Source organism: Vigna unguiculata, chromosome 8, assembly GCF_037176805.1.
Source record: "Vigna unguiculata cultivar grain cowpea cultivar isolate G323 ecotype 2 chromosome 8, ASM3717680v1, whole genome shotgun sequence".
NCBI classification, from domain to species: Eukaryota; Viridiplantae; Streptophyta; class Magnoliopsida; order Fabales; family Fabaceae; genus Vigna; species Vigna unguiculata.
In genome coordinates this window covers 37,590,919-37,613,004 of record NC_140799.1, presented here as the reverse complement: position 1 = coordinate 37,613,004, position 22,086 = coordinate 37,590,919, and the positions used below count along the sequence as shown (strand labels likewise).

The 22,086-nt window shown below is 31.6% G+C and overlaps 3 protein-coding genes across 4 annotated transcripts; 2 read left to right on the top strand and 1 right to left on the bottom strand.

The window, feature by feature from the left end:
- The first annotated feature begins 1,938 nt into the window (after positions 1–1,938).
- LOC114195380 (putative inactive receptor-like protein kinase At3g56050) lies at positions 1,939–5,934 on the top strand. Of its 2 annotated transcripts, none has more exons than XM_028085822.2 (9): positions 1,939–2,408; positions 2,481–2,619; positions 2,909–3,001; positions 3,091–3,234; positions 3,328–3,468; positions 3,650–4,104; positions 4,542–4,732; positions 4,829–4,961; positions 5,108–5,934. In XM_028085822.2, the coding sequence occupies exons 1-9, from the start codon at positions 2,294–2,296 to the stop codon at positions 5,692–5,694; spliced, it is 1,998 nt and encodes a 665-aa protein (XP_027941623.1). In that variant the 5' UTR covers positions 1,939–2,293; the 3' UTR covers positions 5,695–5,934. The 2 variants fall into 2 exon arrangements, with proteins under 2 accessions (XP_027941623.1, XP_027941624.1); XM_028085823.2 differs by having other exon boundaries at positions 1,941–2,408; positions 2,930–3,001.
- Positions 5,935–8,040: 2,106 nt separating this feature from the next.
- LOC114195660 (uncharacterized) lies at positions 8,041–13,454 on the top strand. The gene is made up of 4 exons (XM_028086206.2): positions 8,041–8,659; positions 9,186–9,671; positions 12,124–12,642; positions 13,084–13,454. The coding sequence occupies exons 1-4, from the start codon at positions 8,120–8,122 to the stop codon at positions 13,165–13,167; spliced, it is 1,629 nt and encodes a 542-aa protein (XP_027942007.1). The 5' UTR covers positions 8,041–8,119; the 3' UTR covers positions 13,168–13,454.
- Positions 13,455–15,492: 2,038 nt separating this feature from the next.
- On the bottom strand, positions 15,493–17,695 carry LOC114195281 (U-box domain-containing protein 1-like). The gene has a single exon (XM_028085699.2). The coding sequence runs from the start codon at positions 17,652–17,654 to the stop codon at positions 15,594–15,596; it is 2,061 nt and encodes a 686-aa protein (XP_027941500.1). The 5' UTR covers positions 17,655–17,695; the 3' UTR covers positions 15,493–15,593.
- Positions 17,696–22,086: the final 4,391 nt, after the last annotated feature.

Genomic DNA, 22,086 nt, shown 5'->3' with positions numbered 1-22,086 from the left:
ATATTTATATAAATATCATGTTATTACGAAATGATAATAGAAATCATTTTTGTTTCGGGTGTAGGACCAAACACCTACAATCAACACTTAAATTACCTTTTTTCTCCTCTTGTCTGACGTTCTCCTTAACGAGCTTATACAGTTTTTTCTCTTGTCGCTCAGTCGTCCAGTCAAGCTCTTCTCAGATCCGCCCACAGTTAACATCCAGGTCCTGCATTTCCCTCCGTAGCTCGGCTCTCCTCCCGTTCGGCTGGTCGGGCGATCGAGGTACCTGTCTAAAAGGCTCCGATGTTTAAGTCATTTAAGACCGATCGGTAGGTAGCAGTAAATGTTGTAATAAAATGCGAGTTGAAGGTGCTTACCAACCTACCTTGGGCTTCTATTTATAGTTTTTGGTTTGGGCCTGTGATTAGGGTTTCTTAATCATGACCCAATTGCGTTTTAAACCTGATTATTGATCTAGGTTTTGGTGTGGCCGCCCGACTGATGGGTCGTGCATCCTGTCGGTTGTCTTCATAAATGAGGGTCCACCTGACCGATGGTCCTTGGTCCGCCTGACCGATGGTACTTGGTCCGCCTGACCATCGGTCAGGCGGTAGGCCATACTGTACAATTTTAAAAACAAGTTTATGAATCATCATTCATATTTTTTAATTAAAGATTTAAAACTAAAACTTACTGTATTTATTGGATTAAAATCATACTTAAAAGTTAATTTATAATTATACTATTATATGATTAATCAATAAATTAGTTCCTAAAGTAATATTTGTATAATTTGTTAATGAAAAAAAGTCTTGGAGAAAGGCATGTCTTAGTATGATCACGAACACATAGCTAAGTCAAGTCATGGAAGCATAAACATAAATGGCACCAAAACATCTTTCTCACATCATATCATCCTTATCAAAAACACAGCCATTCATTTATTCTTTTATGTCCATTTAATTCCTTTTTTTTTCTTCGGCTCTTAAGACTTGACTAAGACTTGTGTTTCACTATATACATGTATATAAATATATTAAACCAAGATTTAAACATGGTTTATTCCTATGTAAATATAATTTTATCCAACTTTATTATTTTAAGAAATTTTTTTATATCTTGACCTTTTTAAAGTTCCTATCACTAATTAGTTTAATTAAAAATAGAAATTTTAGCTACAACGATTAAGATGATAAAAAATATTTCAAATTAAAATAATTATATTATTTTTAAGTTTATAACTTCATTAAATAATATATTTATTGTTTTATAAATGATATGGTTACACACATTTTTTTAATACATTTTAATAACAAATATTATATGAATTTCGTTCTTTTATATTACTTTTATTATATAATCATTATTTCTTAACAAATATAATTTAAAGAAGATAGTTACATATAATCCTAAAGTTTTATATATTGTTGAAAATACACGAGGTTGCAAGTTTAACTGCTTAAAGGATTATCAAAATTATTTCTAGTTAATGTGTTAGCGACGTTGATTCTATAACGAGAATAATAAACCGCGAATAACAATTAACAGAGATTAAAGCCTTTTAAAATTCCAAATATAACTCCATTAAAATTAACATTTTTGTAATGACTTTTTCCTACATGAAACTATTTATAACAACTAAAATCAAACAGAATCATATTTATAGAGTTTTAAAATAGGTTTATGCCCGAAATATATTTACAAATATCAGTAAACAATAAAAGAAAAATCGAATTTAGTGAAAAAAAACCCTGATATTTGATATTTTGTGGTGGAAAGGTGGAAGAGTGAAAATATCAAAATATACAATCAAACTCTACAAACAGACAATAAAAATATTTTAAAAAGAATTGAATTATTAAAATCATTTTCCATAATTAATAGCATCACAAGATTTTCTTTATATATTTCCGTGAAATTAACAATAACGTAATAAAAAGGTTATGTGAAGATGTTCTGTCCTTGGCTCACTCCTTGCACCGTTACTACTATTATGACTTGTTAGCTCAGTGACAGCGAACGCGCTTTCAAGTCTCTTGGGTCCATTCACTCATACAAACACAGACACAAACACAAACACAAACACCAATCTCAACTGAAGCTGTCATTAGATGTTACCTTAGAACTTGGAACCAGTCCATGCTTTACTTTACTTTACCTTATACATCACCCTTTTGCTTCTTCCTTATGTATCTTCTTCAACTACATTTTTTTTTTATTCTTAATACGTTTACACTTTCCAACTTTGCTTCCTTTGGATATTAACCTTTAAAATTCTTGCAAGAAACACGCTTTTCTTGCAGCAAGAATGGAAAAGAACAGGAAACTCACCCGGTTGCAGGATCTTTGTATAGTTTCGCGCCTTGTGGCGCTTTTTTTCTTGTTTCAGAATTTGGGTTTGTGCTGTTCTTTGAATGAAGAAGGTACTGGGATTTTTGGGTTTGTGGAATCTGGTGGCTGCTTGGGTGATGCTGAAACGTGGTTTCTGTGTGCAGGTAATGCTCTTTTGAAGTTCAGGCAGAGAATAGTGAGTGACCCTTTTGGTGCTTTGACAGATTGGGTGGATGATGATGCATCTTTTGACCCTTGTAATTGGTTTGGAGTTGAGTGCTCAGATGAAAGAGTTGTGGCCTTGTAAGTGCTGTTTTTTTTTTTCTACCATTTTTCTCAGAAACTGCTTATTATCTGTAACCAATGCTGTGGTGTAATTCATGGCCACCAAAGAAAAAAAGAGGAATATTTATGTCTTTTTCTTTTTCCTATTTCTAAGTTCTTTCTCTATCTCTTCATTTGTGTCATCAAATTCATTTGGCTCAACGAATTTGAACAGTGTTTTAACTCAAGTTATCAGCTTCACAGACAGTGGCTGTTGTCATATCAGAGTTTTTCATCATTAATTAGTCTCCTGTGTTTTGAAATTTAGCTTGAGTGATTTTTTGCTCAGGAATTTGAAGGATCTCTGTCTTGAAGGAACTCTGGCACCTGAGCTTGTGAAACTTAACCACATAAAGTCCATGTAATTTTTGTTACCTGGTTTCAGTTCCTTTCCTTCATTAATTCTATTCTGGCCTTTCTTCGAATAATTGGAGGGTGAATATGCTGCAGTGTTTTACGGAACAACTCTTTCTCTGGAACCATCCCTGAAGGATTTGTGGAGTTGAAAGAATTGGAGGTTTTGGATTTGGGATACAACAACTTCAGTGGATATCTACCTGCCGATCTTGGGAGCAATATCTCACTAGCAATCCTGTAGGGTGATGACCCTCTTTGAACAGTTCAATTTCACTTATTTTTTTAAGAAATTTTTTGCATATTTACTCACTCAGTTTCTTCTATCTGTAGCTTGTTGGATAACAATGAATTTCTTGTGGGTTTCTCCCCGGAAATCAATGAACTGAGGATGCTTTCTGAGTGCCAAGTGGATGAAAATCAGCTAACTAATGCTGCTAAAATGCCAGCTTGTATAGAAAGAGCCACCACATGGTATGTTACTAATTAATTAAAAGGTGGTCCATCTCTGGAATTATGTACTTGTATTTTGTATTCTTAGTTGTGTCCAATGTATATACATATATATATATATATATATATGCTATTTTATATGATAGGGTCATCCTGTTTCTTTTTTCTAAAAAAACAAGTTCACACAATTTTCCTTTTAAAGGCATATTGGTGAAGGTAAAAGTACTAGTCGTGGCCTACTGGCACTGCAACTCCCAAAACCATTGCATCGTGATCATGAAGATGCTCGTAATCGTGCACCACAACAGAAGCCTTCACCTTCTTCTCCTCCTTCACCAGTGCCTCCAAAACCATTTGATCGTGATCATGAAGATCCTCGTAATCGTGCACCACAAGAGAAGCCTTCACCTCTTTCTCCTCCTTCACCAGTGCCAAAGCTAACTCCCCCTGAGAAAAAAGCTGCATCAGGTTCTGGACCACTGTCTAAAACTGAAAAAAGAACTTCACCGAAGGTTCATATTTTGGTTGGAGTTATAGGTGGTACAGTGTTTCTTCTTTTTTCAACCATTGGCTTATATGTTTGTAAAACAAAGGTGGTTAATGTCAGACCTTGGGTCACGGGACTCAGTGGACAGCTGGAGAAGGCATTTGTAACTGGTAAATCTAAGCAGCACATTTTTTATCATGATAAAACTTAGATACAATTCTTAAGTGTTTTAATGTTCTTCTTTCTCAAATCAAATTTGATGTTTTACTTGATATTACATGATCTCTCGACTGAATTTTACTTCAAATCTAAAAACAGAATACCACAAAAGTCCCTAAGGAATTAATTGCCTTTAAATTTTGACTATCATGACAGGGACCTACATTATTAGGAACAAGATCTACTACTTATAAATAAAAAATTGTATTTCTGTTTTCAAGAAGGATCATGTCTTTTTAATAAAAAAATAGAAGGTCTAAATCCATAATGCATAGCAACTCAGGATTCCTGAATCACGACAAAGAACAGGAACTTAATTAACTTATTTTCAGCGTTCTTCGGTCATCTAATTGATCTGGCTTTGAATGACAGAGTTCTACATTTTCAGGTGCTCAAAAGTTAAGAAGATTGAATCTTGAAGTAGCATGTGAAGATTTTAGTAATGTAATTGGTACTTCGCCTATTGGCACAGTGTACAAAGGAACTTTGTCTAGTGGCGTTGAAATAGCTGTAACTTCTGTTCCGGTGACATCATCCAAGAATTGGTCAAAGACTTTAGAAGTTCAATTTAGAAACAAGGTATCAATAATTATCATAACAGAAGAAGACCAAACAAACTTAACAGTAGAATTGCAATCTAAGCATTGTAATTATAACTAACTTTTCTGGTTTCAGATAGATACATTATCGAAAGTGAACCACAAGAATTTTGTAAATCTTATTGGATACTGTGAAGAAGAAGAGCCTTTCACCAGAATGTTGGTTTTTGAATATGCCCCAAATGGAACACTATTTGAGCATTTACACAGTAAGTGTTTTACCATTTTTAGAGTAATTATCACCAAGTATAACAACATATGCATTCTTTAACACATTATTGGTTAAATTTGTTGAAAACCATAGAACTAGTTATTGTTGTGTTTGAGTTGGTAAATTTGTTCTTGTGAATGCCAGTAAAAGAGGCTGAGCACTTGGATTGGGTAACAAGGCTTAGAGTTGCAACGGGTATGGCTTATTGCTTGCAGCATATGCACCAATTGGACCCTCCTATGGCCCTTATCAAGCTGAATTCTCAAACTGTTTACTTGACCGATGACTATGCTGCAAAACTCTCAGATTTGAGTTTCTCATATGACATAACCTCATCTGAGACAAAAGCCATTGACATGCCAAAAGCAAGTCTAGAAAGTAACGTTTATAGCTTTGGTGTTTTGTTATTTGAGATGGTTACTGGTCGTCTCCCTTATTCAGTGGAACAAAGGAACTCACTTGAAAACTGGGCATCACACTATTTACAAGGAGACCAACCCCTCAAGAATATGGTGGATCCAATTCTTGAATCTTACCAAGAGGATCAGCTTGAACAAGTTGCTGCATTGATTAAATCTTGTGTGCACCAAGATCCAAAGCAGAGACCAACAATAAAAGATGTCAGTGAAAGACTAAGAGAGATAACAAAGATAACACCTGAATCAGCAGTTCCAAAACTTTCTCCACTGTGGTGGGCAGAGCTTGAGATTGCTTCTACAGAAATGTGTTGAAACCAGTGAAGCAGATTGTAGTTAAGTTCCAATGGTTTTTGACGTTGTGATCCTTTTTCTGTAAAATGTTGTTAAAAAGTATCTATTTTTATGTTGTAGAACATGGTCGCAAATGATGTTCTTTCGGTGCAGTTTTTAATTGTAGTTTATGGAATTGCACAGAGAATCAGTTTTTTGTGTATCAGTTGATTTCAATTCAGTTCATGAGGCGAATCAAGATATTTGCAACTCTTTCATTCTCTTCAAATGTGTCAAACAAACTATCAGTTTCTAGAATTAGATTTTGTTGGGATTTTTAGGGCTTTTGAAAATATAAGAGATATAAGAGATATATGTGATATGTTATACGGAGGAACATGTTTTTGTATTTTATTGATATACTTTATATATAGAGCAAAATATAACAAATATCAAGTATAAAATATTTAGAATATCTCACTCCTAATCTAAAATAATAACAAATTTCTAAAACTGACACATATCTCTAAAACTGAAATATTTTCTAAAAACTAATTTAAATAAAAAAGATATTAAGTAATATTCTCAACAGATTTGTTTTCTGGGATTTTACACAATCTTAGACATTTGTATGTTTTCTGGGAAAATTCCATGAAATTTCGTATTTCAATTCATTTTTTTTTTATTAGAATAAACTTCAATTTCTATCAAAAACAAAAACTCAACCATAAAAACACATGTCAAAGTTTTTTCACATTACTTGTATGGCATGTGAAACGAAACGAGCTTCTCTGGGCAAAAGGTTAACGGCAAAGCTTCTTTTGAATCATTTGTCGCTAAAGATTCAATCCTTGTATAGTTTTCATCATATATGAAAAGACTTCTGAATTCACGATATTTTTATTTAGCTTTTGCAGGACAACTTTGATAATGTCATCAATCAACTCAAATTCAACCCTATACAATGATAAATAAAAAAGTACATATAATAAGTTAGTAATTAAATTTAAATTTTAATAGAAAAGACATCAATATTGAAAAGATATAGAGTGAAATAAAAAATATGACTTAAAATACATTTTTTTAATGTCCCAATTTAAATGGAGATAAATACAGTAAATAATATACAAGAAAAAAAATATAAGTAAGCTGGCTGGTTGAGATTGTTTTTAGATTGTTGAAAACTGCTTAATTGTTATGAGTTAACAACAAAAAAAAAAAAAAAACATGAGCAGTATAATACAAATGCCACACCTGTATCCATTATAATGAAAAGAAAACCAGAGAAATTGGATGGCTTCAAACAGAGTGTTCTTCCATTTTTTACATCTCCTCCAAACTCACCTCCATTATAATGAAAAAATGGACTATGCCATCATAATTTTTTTCATTTTTCTTTAATTTATGTATGTAAAATTGATTCTTTCAACTTTACATTCCTAACTGTTAATAAAAAAATATTTTTATAATAATTTTTTTCTGATTATTTACTATCCTTATTAATAGTCTATTTTATTTATTAATTTTATTATCGGTAAGAAATTATCTGATTATTAATAATTCATTTGTTTAAATACGCTTTCTAACCATTTTTTTGTTTATTTCTGTGTAAATTTTATTGAAATATTTTTCTTTTTATTATATTTTTGTTATAAAAAATAGGCATGCGTTCAATTGAGCCATCTCGAATGCACGTGTTGTGTTCCTAATAGATATAAATAAATACAAAAATCTTTCGCGTCGACTGATATTATTTGTGATGTTGATGGAGCATATGCATGCAAATAATTATCATTTTTAATAAATATTTACTTTTTAAAATTGGAAAATTATACTTCCTTGTTTACAAAAAGCATTTTTTTAGTTTAAAATTCACACGTTGCATTGCATTGATGCGGATAAATTTATTTAAAGTGCAGATTAAATGTATTTTATATTTTAATATAATTTAATGTGAATAAATTTCTTCATAACTGAGAGTAACATTGTTCTTACAGTTTCCAATTAGTTCCAAACTGATAAATTTTAATTGTTATTATTTATTGAAGAATGTATAAGGAGAAATGAAGTTGTAAACATCACTATTTATGATTACATTCACAAGGTTATTTTCTTTTTCAAAATTATATAGTTAGTGTTGAATTAATAATTCTATATCAAAATCAAATGTAAGGGATAATGCTATTGAATTAAAAAAAAAACATAATTAATTAGCATCTGTGGCTAAAAAGACAGTATAATTTAGCCTAGTTCAGAAAAAGTGAGAATAAACTTTTTCAAAGACAATTATAAAAAACAAATTTGAAAATGAAAATATTTTATAGATTTAATGTTATTTAGTGTTTTTGTTCTTTGTAGAGACTGAAAGCATTTTAATAAACTAAAGAAACGGCTATACTAAGGGTGTCACAAACTGAACTGAATCAACCACTCCTACTCCCACTCAATATTCTTTTGGGACTTGTCGATGCCAATAACAATGACAAACTCTGAAGAACCCTCTCTTCCCAACCCTAACGATAACACTCAACACTCCACCAACGACGATGAAGAACCTCACCACCATCACGATATTGAAGAGGAAGAAGAAGAGGATGACGAATATGACGAAGACGTCATTCAGCAACCAAATCGCAGAATTCCCCAATCCGCAGCGTCCAAGCTGCGCGAACAGCGTTTCAAGGTGGAAACCCTAACGCGGCGGTTGTCGACGGAGCTGGTTTCGATCCGAGTGCACGACGTGGTCATAAACGGCAACACTAAGACTAAGGATTGGGTTATTGAGGCGGAGCTCAGAGGCATAGAGAACGCCACCAGCATGCAGGAGCTCGTGCAAGTTTCGCAAATCGCCATTTCCAGGTTACAGGACCTCGAAATCTTCGATTCCTGCACGGTTCGCCTCGAGGCTGGACCCCGAGAACTCCCAAACACGGCCAATGTCATAATCGACGTTGTCGAAACCGGTAACAAAGTTTCAGCCAAATTCAGCGTTTATAACAAACCCTCGGTACCCTTTCTTCCTATCATATTGATATAATGCATTGACTTGAACTGGATGAATGTAACTTTGATTGAGGCATTGCATGTATGTGCAAATATACGAGAGCCTATCAGGGGAGAAATGAAGAAAGTAACTCTGAACATTAGTATTGCTTAGCTAGTCAAACATAGATTTAATTGAAACTAAGCTTGACAGTCTATGGCAGATTAGATGGTCATGCTTTCAAGCTTTTTATGTATATACTACTACATCATAGTAATTAGACAAAAAGCTTACTCTAGGTTCCTAAGGTGTTGTCTCTACTATTTTTCATCAATTTCATATTCATATCGGTATTTGATATAATTCTTTAATATAAAGCTTTATTATGTGGATTACTGAGATGAAACTCTAATAATGATGAGAGAACCATACAAACAACACCTTTGGAAATGTTTTGTCCGACCATTGTTTTTCCTGCTAGGTTTTAAGTGTCAACAAGAGCAAAGGAATCTATTTTTTATGTGTGCTAACTTTTTTGTGTTGTTTGTAGACTAGTTCTTGGACAGCTGAAGGTGCTCTTAAGTATAAGAACTTCTTGGGCTATGGTGATCTATGGGATGCTTCTTTGGCCTATGGTGCCAACCAAGCGACTGAGGTGAGCATCGGGGTGCATGCCCCTCGAGTTAGAAGGTTTTTAACTCCTTTTGTGGCACGGCTGTCCATGCTTTCCCAAGATTGGCAAGAGACTTCCTCCTACAAAGATCATTTAGTGGGTGCATCTCTTGGATTGATCTCGACCAAGCACCATGACCTAGCATACACTCTTGGATGGCGTACCTTGGCAGATCCATCACAGATGTCATCCAGGTCTATAAGAAGGCAGCTTGGTCATGGTTTAGTGTCTTCTTTGAAGTATACATTTAAAATTGATAGGAGAAATTCTCCTATCAGGCCAACAAAAGGATATGCTTTTCTTTCGTCCACACATGTTGGTGGCCTCACTCCAGATCCCAGGAGCTTGCGGTTTCTGCGCCAGGTGTGACTAAATCCTTTTATTTTCCTTCAATTAATATTAATTTGATACTCTGTAAAGTTAAGTACAATGCTTAATACATATTAACACTCATGTTCAATTCTGATAAAAAAAACACACTCATGTTCTATGATTTTGGTGTAAGAATTATTGAAATAATATTGGGAGTGGCTAGAATTTACAAATTGATGCGATCAGAAAATTTTAAAATGATTTGATAGAATAAATATGTAGAGAAATATATGACCAAAATTTTATATTTTTTTTATATGGAAGGAGTTCATCTCCTTTGTCAAAGATCTCCTCTTGGGAGAATCTAGTCTCTGCATTTGGAAAAACACTAAAATTGCTTCTTCTTTTCTGTTTTTGAGTTTGTTTTTTTTTTTTCAAATCTATGAACAAAAAAAAAAGGTTTTATTACTCTTTTGGTTTCTATTTAGTCCAAAAATATCAAATTGGTCATCCAGTTTTTGTTAGTTTCAATTTGGTTCTGATTTTTTTAAAATTGATGCAATTTGGTCCTTTTTATTAAATTTCTTGAAACGAATCAACGATTTTTTATCAAAATTGACACTATGATTATGTTAATTACATCAATAAAGCAAATCATCTTTATTAAACATTTGAATTTTGATGAAAAATTCTTAATCCGTTTCAAGAAATTTAACATTTAATGAAAAGGACCAAATTGCATCAATTTTTTTAAAAATCGAGACCAAATTGAAACTTAAAAAAACTGGAGAACCAATTTAACATTTTTGAAAAAAAAAATAGGGACCAAAAGAGTAATTAAACCAAAAAATAAACATTTTTTATTAAGAAAGCGCACAAACAAATGGCCCCCTATAAGTCATTTGTTACCATGTTGGCATCATTCAGTTGGATTTTGTTGTTTGCGATGATAAAAGGGAACAAGCTACCAATGAAGCCCGGACACGCCTCATCAATGGTGTCCCCCGTGTCTGACACGTATCGGATACCGACACTCGTACGACATGTATCAGTAAAGTGTCCAGTTTGAAAGACATTTCTTTTTGTTTTTAACATGATTTTGACATGACTCCAACACAATGTTAATAACCACAAGTTCAATGATTTTCTAAAAAACTCATAAACTTGTAAATTTATCACATAAGTTTCTAAAAAAGTATTATATGATCACTACTTTTAACTTTTTTGGATATTAGATAGATAAATTAAATTCATTTTTGTGTTATTTAACAATGTGTTAGTTGAAAGTTTGAAAATAATATGTATATACATGTCGTGTCCTGTATCTTGTGTTTTTTCAATTTAACGTATCTTCTTGTCTGTGTTGTATTCGTGTCCATATCCAGGCTTCATAGCAAGCTACCCTCCCTTGGGGCAATGCTTATGATTAATGATAAATTTGTTTATTTTTTATTTTCGTAATTGCTTTGTCTCTAGAACTTGATTGGTTGCTTATAGCGTTATTATTCATTGTTGAGTTCAATATCCCTAGTGTGACTAAAATCTCAGTGCAAATGTCCAAGGAAGGATTTCTCAAGTACGCGGTTCAAGGAACTCTTTTCCATTTGCAGCCTATCCTGCATGAATTAGATGCAAAGTGCTCTCTAATATATTAACGTTTGTCATATCAGTTCTAGACGCTTTGTGTTTCTTGGATGATGCTAATAAGTGCAACTTTCATCTGATTTTATTTTATATGAAGCTAAATTTACTGGGTAAATCTTACTGTTTTTATCATTAATTGAGACCTTGAATAAAATAATACAAAATACAAACAAGAAATACAGGAATGAATAATCAAACTACCCCAAATAGTTTTCTGTGTTATTGGCCTTCCATTGGACTAGCATTATGGCGCTGTTTCTTCTTTCTTTCCACTTGTTTTTTCTAGGAGTTAGTTCATGGTAAATTGAGTTTTTAACTTATATTTCTTTTTCTTTACTTTTACGTCTCTTTAATAACTTTAACCGGTGGTAGGAAGATGTTCATTTCCGTCCTGAAATTATATAGTGATGTTATAATAGTCTATGGGTTTTAACGCTGGGAAATAAGTCCCTGCGTTTGTCCCTGTTGTTAGTCGTCCACTGATTCCTTTGGCCAATGTTTCATGTGGTACTTTATCTTCCGTTTTGACAGCCCTGACATTTTACAATAACAACTGACAATGTAAGGAAGAAGTAGCCATTACTACAAATAACTGGGCATCCATGTTTTTGCCAAAAGGGCAGATAACACGCCTCATCAAACGTTGGTTAATAAAGTTAGTGAATGACTATTTATAAAGACAAACTTGACTAACAAAATTCAATTTCTGAGACTTATTTGCGAGAAAGTTACATACAGAGACTATTATGATAGTGCTTTACAATTTTGGGGTCAAAAATGACGACATTTATTTTCTGTGCTATGTTATTTTGAAAACTCTTTGTTGAGCAACTCTGTTAACTCTAATGTTGTAATGCAGGAGTTTGGTGTTCGCTTTGCTGTCCCTTTTGGGTTTTACAATACAGCACTAAACCTTGGGATATCTGCTGGTGCTGTTTTTCCATGGGGACATGGATTCAAAACCAAGCCATCTCCCCTTCCAGAAAGGTTTTATTTGGGTGGTGATTTTTCTCCAGTTTGCACCCTAGGAGGGCCAACAACCTTATGGGGATTTAAAACTAGAGGATTAGGTCCTACTGAACCTCGGAGGCTAAGGCTAAATAGAGATGAATCTGATGATGACAGCAATGATTCCTCTGGATGGGACTTCATTGGCGGAGATCTTGCTGTTACTGCTTTTGCTGATCTCTCGTTTGATCTTCCAATTAGGTGGTTGAGAGAACATGGAATACATGGTCATGTTTTTGCTGGTTCTGGGAATGCTGCTAAATTAACTCAGAATGAATATAGGCACTTCTCTCCTCGGAAGTTCTTGGAATCCTTTCGAATGTCAGTGGGATGTGGATTTGTTATTCCTACTAACCTCTTCCGCCTAGAGGTCAGCATCTATTTTAAATTCTTTATTTTTAATTAAAATGATCAAACTAACCAAAACATGAGTTTGACGGAGTTTGAAGTGAAATGTCAGTGATGACAAAATAGAGGATTTGGGGTAAACATGTTATATTTCGACAATAAAGAGTGTGAAGAAAAGAAAAGAGAAGTATAGAATTTTTTTAATCTTGAATTCTTGTTACTGATATAAACGATTTTCCTCATTTTGGTCTTCTCCCACATTTAATTTTGAACTAGTATATGGTATAACTTGATATTTGAATTTGGCAAGGTAATTTAGGTGAACAATCTGTGAATTGATAGGTTAGCATTGTGAGGATTAGTAAATCTATTTTTTGTGGTACCCATCTCCTGCACTCCACCTTACCTTTTTTGTTTTATTTTGTATATATGTATTTCTTCACCAACTTATATCTTGTTTCAGGGTAACTACTTTTACATACTCAGAAAGAGTGAGCAAGATCGTGGGAAGACTGGATTTAGGTTTAGTTTCTCAGCTCCTTTGTAGCAGCCGTGTTCTCTGCCATTTTTTATTCTATTTTGATGTAGTTCACCAATCATCAAATAAATTTTTGCCATCTAACTCAGCACGGTATTTTCATTTTCTTACCTTAAAGCCTAGCAAATAAGAGGGCATCCAGTCATAGCATATTTTCTTCCTGAAAATAACGCACTCTATACTGCAATTTTAGATGCAATTGCCACTGAGAGTTCTTAACCTTTTCCGGCTTGCTTGGATTGTAAAGTGTATACCACTCTTTTATTGGTTGAGGTTTGTGGAGATTTTTTTAGTCATATTTTGTAAGTTTAATGCTGTTACAAATTTATGTTTTCTAAGTTTAATGCTGCTCTAGACTTTATCTCTTTTAGACTAAATACATTTTTAAATGAGTTATTTTAGGATTAATAATATACTCCCGATCTTTCATAAATATATTATTACCAACATATCGATTTATAGTTATTCTTGAGATAAAGGTTTGTGGTTAATATTTTAAAAGTATCTAACTATAACCTAAGGCTATAAAAGATGCGATTAACTTTCATTATGAGAAATTCTAATTAAGAAAGAGAAGAGAATGAGTAGTTCGTAATGAATATGGCTGGTGAAGATGAGGAAAAAGTTCAAGTTAGTAATTCATAGGGAGGCAATTTTATTAATGAACTGCTCCATGATGCGTTGGTATCTGTTTGTTAAAGGTTTGGAAGTACCTTGCTATTTGGTTTTTCCTTTTTTGTGTGTATAATAAACAACTCCATGTAATTAGAAGTACTTGATAAATTTAATATTAAATTTGAAAAAAAAAAAGGTTAGATGGCATAAAAAGGATATGAAGTTTTAATTTATATAAATTATGCTCTTATGATAAAATAATTTTTGTGGTAACTACAACTTTATTTATTTTTTTGCATATACTTTTAATTCTTGCCAAATTCTTTTGTAAAGAAAAAATATTTTATTAAAATTAAAAAATGAATAATATAATATAGACGTACCTTAAAGATGTTGACATCATTAAAATTTGAAAAAACTAAAATAATTATAATATTTGAGGATCAAAATTACAATTAAATAATATATTTATCCAGATATTACAAATGAGGATGTTTGAGGGGTCTCAATATCCAGTACTGCTTATTCGACTTGCTAGTTAGGCCCGTTAAACAAATATATATATATATATATATATATATGTATATATATATATATATATATACATATATATATATATATATATATATATATATATATTAAGAAAGTGAAAATTCTCTCGTAATCTTTTATTTAAACCAAAATAATTTTGTTCATATTGGAAATATTTATTCATATTGGTATAAATATTTTCAAACAAATTTCCATTGCCATCCAAGGAGTAAAGCAATAATGTTTTTAAAATTGAAATGGGAATTGAAGCAATATATAGTAGTGATTCAAGATTTAATAGTTAAATTGTTAATAATTTAATACAGATTTTATTCTTAATATACCACATTAAACAGTAATAAGAAAAAATAATGAACTGTTTGTAACTTCATGATGTCAAAATTAAACTTCAATTACAAATATTTTCACTTCTAAATATAAAATTCAAAATAAAGCCAAATCAAACATATCATATCATTTAAGTGTATATAGAAAAGAAAAAAACATATAATACCCATTGAATTTTAATTTTAATATAATTACACAGTGAAGAGACTACCTCAACCACATTAGTTAATAACCTCTACCATCTAAATTTTAATAGTGTGTCACATTGTGTAGAATAAAAGACGTATCCAAAATCTTCAACACCAACATATTTAATAATTAAGTGATACTCGTTTACTAAATTTCTTAATATCGTAATCAATATTCATCGGTAATAATTTGATAAGATTAAATAACTACACTGAAATTCTCTTTGCATTATTAATTTAATTTAATACAAACTTCATTTATAATTATTAAAAAACAAGTAAAAATAAATAATTAGCCACAGAAATTATAATATTTTTGTATCCAAACGAATCATTAAAAAAATTATTTATTATCATAAATCACTTAATGAATACAGATTATTACTCAATAAAGTAGAATTTGAATTTTTTTTTACTTAAATATTCTGTATTATTCCTCTACATCATAAAAAATTTACTTATGAACACAAATTTTGATGTTCTAAAATATAATAAATAGATTTTTAAAATACTAATATAAATGTATCGTTATGTTGAACATGTATAGTAAAATAAAATCCTAAATAGAAAATCTCGAGTCAAACAAGAATCTTCTTTAAGTTTTATCTTAGTTTTTAATAGAAAGAGATAAGATATTCTTCTAAGAGGTATCATTGAAACAAAAAATTGTAAACAAGAAATTAACGATGACCTATTTCTGAAGTATACCAATTGATTCACAAAATATACAACTGTGAAGTGATGTGAATATGATCAAACAGAATGATGAGGCTGAGAGCAGCACCTATTGAGGAGTCTGAGAAGTGCATCTGCTTTTCTTCTAGCTCTCAAAGATCCATCACAAACCAAGCTTTGAAGAGAAGGAACACTTCTTGGATTTGCCAAGAGCCTTCTTGCCACCACTTCACCCTCTTCTTTGCACAGTCCTAGCAAAAGGGTTATTGAATTTTCCTTCCCTTTCACTGAACCAAATCTCAGAAGATCAATAAGAAGTGGCACCAATGCTCTACTGTTTCTTATCTCTTCCAACCCTTCAGAGCAACCAAGAAGTGAAGCAAGCACTGCAAGTGCATCATCTGTTATTCCAGCCTTGTCATCCATCAGCAGTTCCACCAGCACAGCAACTGCACCACCCTTAACAACACTAACCTTGTTGGGATTGTAAACTGCAAGATTGAACAGTGCAGATGCAGCATCTTTTTTCCCTATTGAAGTGCCTTCTTTCAAGAGTCTTACTAATGCAGGTATTGCCCTTGCTTTTCCTCCAATCTGCACTTTGAGTTCATCCACCATAGACAAGCTGTATATTGCTGCTGCTGCATTCTCCCTTGCCTCCATCGTCTTCCCTGATTCAAGTACTTCCACTATGCTATCTACTGCTCCTGCTGCCATTATCAAAATCTTGTTGTTGTCAAATATGGAGAGGTTGAACAACGTTGTCACTGCATGCTCTTGAATTCTTGAATCTTGAGATCCCAGAAGTGTTACCAGAAAGGGAATGGCCCCCACTTCAGCTATGACACTCCGGTTAACCATGCCGGTTTTTGCAAGTAACCGAAGTTCATATGCAGCTTGCCTTTGGATATCAGCAGACCCAGTTGCCAATTTTCCGACAAGAAATTCTGCTGTCATTTTGACAGCATCTGCAGCAGCTTTGTTTGCAGAAATATGGTCGATGGCCTCCTCCTTCGTGTTCTTCTTCTTCTTCGTGTGGTTGTTTCCTTCGGTCGTAGCCTCATTAACCGGGACATTGTTGTCATAGCACCATTGCTGAACAAGGCTCTTCAATGCGTAGTTGGGTATTAAAGCAGTGTGAATCAACCTTTGTCCACTTTTGGGGCATGTGTGATGACCAGAGTTTATCCATTGTGCAATTGATGTTCTATCATATGTGTGCCCGGATGACACAATCACAGGGTCTCTCATTAAGTCAAGTGTTATTGGGCAACGAAATTCATCAGGAACATTGGGTGTCATGGACTGAGAAGATGAAGAACTATCATGAACTTTGTTATGCAAAAACGAAGATAGTGGTTTACAATGTTCTTCATTTCTACCACTCTCTCCATCTCTGAATATCATGGATTTGGAACAAGACACCAACGATATGAGGTTGTTTATGTTGGAGACAATGATGAGTCCTCCTGTGCCAGCTTGGTTCTGAGCTTCAGCCTCCAACTTTGATATTTCTCCATCATAATCTGATGGGGTTCTCAGACCAATGCTGCTGAGTATTTCTTCCACTTTTCCAAAATCAACAAACCCTTTGTTCTTCTTCTTCATTGAACTGTTGTTGGCCATTGCTTGCTTGAGTTGTTCTCTTCGTTGAAGCTCTCTAGGATCGATGAGTAACTCAGCCCTCTTTGCTTGCTTGTGAAGAAGCTCAACTTGTTCCCTAATATCAGATGTTACATTGAGCAAACTCAAGGGAAGAATATCAAGTGCTCTTCCCATTTCCTTCACCAGCACATAAAACTGGTTGGAGATGAACTCTAACTGTATCAGACTCCAAAGAGAGCTTCCATCTTTGCAGTCTTGGATCAGAACCTTAACTCTTCTTATCACAGAGAAGAGTTCCGTGAGACACAGGATTGAAGAAGGAGGAAGTGGAGTACCCGATTCTTGAATCTCTTCAAACAAAGAAGAAAGAAGCTTGATCCTTCTGATCATGGATGAAACGTTTCTTATGTGTACGAAGGGAAACTTTTCCGTTGAATCAACTTCTTTGGATATGTGAATCAAAGAATCTAGCAGAGACCCAGATGGTAAAAAGCCTTGGGAGACCATCATAGCAGACAGAACAACATCATTCATTGTGAAGAGGATGTTTTCTTCATTGTCATGTTTCACACAGGTTTCTCTCTTCAAGGAATTGGATTATTCTGAGTCTGAGACCTTCTTTAAGGCATTTTTTTACATTAAAATAATTGTCAGAGAGGTTAGCTGTTTAATTATTAAATGCATCGAATTTTTGGCTCTTTCTATTTGTGCAGTTTGTGGTAAAGACAAGAACAAAAGTACTAAAGCGAGTTGAGCATTGCTTGGGGTGGTGCCATTTGGAGGATTCTCCGTGCGTGGAAGATTAGTGGTATTTCTGAGACAGTTTTTTATTCAAAGATGAATACTTTGAGCCATTTTTGTATTGAAGCGTGAATAGTTTATGATAACGAGCCTTGTTAAACAGCTTTCAGTTGCTTGGTTTCTCCACCTTTGAAAATGTTATTGACGATCACCAAATGAATATTTTTCATGCAACTTGATATTTGATAAATGCGTGCTAACAGATGCATAACATTTCATTTTCTTGATCTGTCGTTTGAGGAAAGTTAAGCATTATACGCAGATTATGACTCCTGAAATCCTCAACGGCTCCTTCTAAATCATCGTGCCATCCACTTACCATGAAATGATGTCATGTTTGTCTTCTCTACCATAGAATCCAAAATTTCACGCTCTATAATCTTCTTGCTTTTGCATCATGTACTAAATGTCAAAGGGCCGAAAGAGGCAATAGTTTGTTTATTACAAGTATTTGCTTCTCATGAAATCAGCATTGGTAAAAGGTTATAAATTTTTATAAGGATTAAATATATTTTTTTCCTTAACTTTCAATAAATTTTGGAATTAGTCTATTTTAAAATTTTGGACTAATTTAATTTTTCATCTTTCAAAATAAATGAATTTAATCCTTTTAATCAAATTTTGTTAAATTTATTTAACATTTCAAGCGCGTTTCATAATAGTATTTGACTTAACATTGAAGCAAAAATGTGTCAAATAATATAAACAACTCAAATACAATCCTGAAATGCGTATGAAATATCAAATAAACATATAACAAAATTTGATTAAAAGGATTAAATCTATGTATTTCGAAAAATGAAGGACTATATTGGTCCAAAGTTTCGAAATAGACTAATTCTAAAATTCACTGGAAGTTAAAGGACTAAAAACATATTTAACCCTTCTTATAAATAATATGAATTTAAGATGATTTAAAAGTCTCCATATAAGTTAAGATTAATAATTAATGTAAGTGTAAAAACTTGTATATATTTTTTTTTTCAATTTTCAGTCAAAAATTATCTCAATTTTTATATTCGTTAAAAAGTTCACTTTAAATCTAATTCAACTAAACTAGCAAAGATAAAAGACTCATATAGATGATAAAATGAATGAGTGAAATTAGGATAAAAGTGTTATGGAATTTTGAAGCAGGAAAAGGTCTCTCTATGACTGTAGCCAAAAAATTATGTTTGTGGCCGGTTCGGGGCTATGTAGGTCAAACTTTTTGGCAACAGTTTGTATAATGATTTTATGATTACATGTGAGAAACATGTGAAGCTAATGTAGTTTTCTATATAGCTATGTGGGTAGGATAAAGATAGGGAAACCTTATTTTAGGCAACTAAGACCACTTCACATGTCAATTTTTTAAGTTTCTTTGTCTGCATGACCCGGACAATAATTTTAACTTACAACTTTCAGTGTACGAGTTTTTAAATATGAACTGATTAAAAAGAATAACAATTGAAAATTAGTCTAAAAAATTGAAAGCGTGATCAAAACACTTTTTTTTTTAATATTTTTCTCTTACTAAACTATTTGTTTGGATTTTGGATGGAAAATTAAAAGTTAAATAAAACTTCTTATTAAGAATTATGTATAACTATATTTTATTTGATTACAATTTGTGTACATTGTCAAGCATCTTTTTAATTTTTAGTTATAAGGTTACGTAACTTATTTATAAATATAAACAAAATTAAAGTTATAGATAGCAATAACCATTCAAAAAGGTTTATGATATATTTTTTTATTTCAAAAACTTTATAAAAAATGTTTAACATTTTTTCATACACAATGTTTTAAAATAACAAAACCTACAAAAATATATCCAAATTGGACCATTAAATATTAAATTTAAGCCAAAATTTTATTTTTAGTTTAAATAATTATTTAATAAAAAATAAGCAAGACCGAGAAACCAACCTCTAATTCAATGTGAGCCTTTGGAGTGAAACATTGATGAAACTTTCCTTAGCTCCTTGCATTTGCATAACATCACCTCCATTTGATGTCTATGTTAAATAGTCAGAATTGTTATTTAATTTTATCAATAGAAGACAAAGTAAAGAAGATAAGAGATGTGACATTGTATAAATATTGAAATACAACATTTTTTTAGAAAGATTTTATTAATCTCTCAAAGTGTCCTAAAAGACTTTATATCAAGAAATCAAAACAAATAATAATTACTAATGGAAAGCCCAAGTATTCAATATTTTCAAAGTTAAGAATATATTTAAATTATTTTTCATTAAATATTTTTATTGAATGTTAGTATTAGGGATGAAAAAAATATTCAAATATTAATATAATGTATACTAAATTAATATAATGATACTTCGTTATTTATTTAAAAATTATAAATTGAGACTGATTCAAAAGTAAAACAGACAATTTCTTTTTATAAATTATTGTTATTGGATTTATTAGCGATTGTCACTTTATCTGTGACTAAAAGAACATGCAATAGATATTACTAGACACATATTACAATGATGTTATCTATATTGTACTCTTTTGTAAGAGTTTATTAATTTTATAACACTTAGTGTTAATGTCAGTCGATATTTGAATACTAAATTGTATTACGTTATTTTTATCATATTTATTTGCAATAAACCATGTATACATGTTGCATTACAATAAACACAATATAAATTTTATCATGCCTTGTGATCAGGGATGTCAAAGAGGCGGATAGGGTACAAGGTAGTAGGTCCTTTGTATCTTATCTGTTGAATAAATATCCGTTTTGTTTCCTATCTATTGTCTTGTACTATATCTATGCACATGTCCGTTATACAAATATTTGTATATTTTTTTAATATTCATCGATAATCACAGATACCTATGGGTATTTATAAAAGAAAATTTTAATATTTAACAATATATTTTAATCATAAATTCAAATAAAAATACAATGCATAACATTTATAAAATTCAAACAAAATGAAAATAACTCATTTAAATAGTGTAGTGTTGAATGACAATTTACAATTAATTTAGATTTTTTAAAATCAATTGATAAAAAATAACTCATGCAATTTCAATGTGTTGATGCTTTAATCATATTTTTTTATTTAAATTAAAATATAGTGTGTACGAGTATCCACGGATACATATGTTATGATACCCATACACATCCTGTTAACATGTGGATATAAAAAATATTCGTATATATTATCCCGTGAATACTCATTTACGATATTTATTTCCTATCCCGCTTTTATCACCAAACACCCTTAAACCAAATAAAAACACACTTTTATTGCCTATTAAAAAAACAAGTTTCCTCAAATGTGTCATTAGAAGAAAAAACAAAAAAAATAGCATATGATGAACTTAGAAAATATGGTGTGGCAATGAAGTGCCTTAGGCCCTTTTAGATTGAAGTGAGAGTCTTATGAATTTTGGGTCACTATAGTTTCAGCCCAGAACAAATATTAAATATCACTTACCTTTATTCAAATATTCCTAGTAAAACACATGTTGTTAAAACTAAATTAAATAGAACAAGCAACATAGCTATAATAGATCATAAGCATGAATAAACTAAAAAAGAATTAGTTGACAATTAACCATAATAAATATTATCTAGTATTTAATAGTAAGAAAAATGTAATTGCAATTAACATTATTTATATAATAACTATTTTGACTTATCTTTACCATCCAGAAAGAAAATTTTCAACTTTATAGACTCAGGTCGCATTTGGACATTTAAATCTCTTTATATGGAAAATTCCTTTTTCAAAGAAAAAAAAGTGAGGAAATGCATTTCATCAATTCCAAGCACGCATCCATAGTTCTATTTTTTGGGCAATAAATATGCAAAGAAGATAAAAAGAAAAAAGAACAAAAAAAGGAAAGCGTCTATCTGTGTAAACGCTTAATTATTAAAAAAAAAATCCTGAGATATTTCATATACTATTCTCATTCATAAGGAACAATGTAATTGGATTTATTTTCAAAAATATTTTAAATAAAATTATATTAGACATAAATATGAATTTTTTGAAGATATTTATTATTATTTTTAATTATAATGTTTTACGAACTTAGTTGACTTTAATATAGCGCTATGTATTTTTTTACTGTAAAAATCTCACTTCATGCATAGATTAAGCGAGTGACATTTATTTTAAAAGCTACATTAAAGACCATTAACAATAAATAC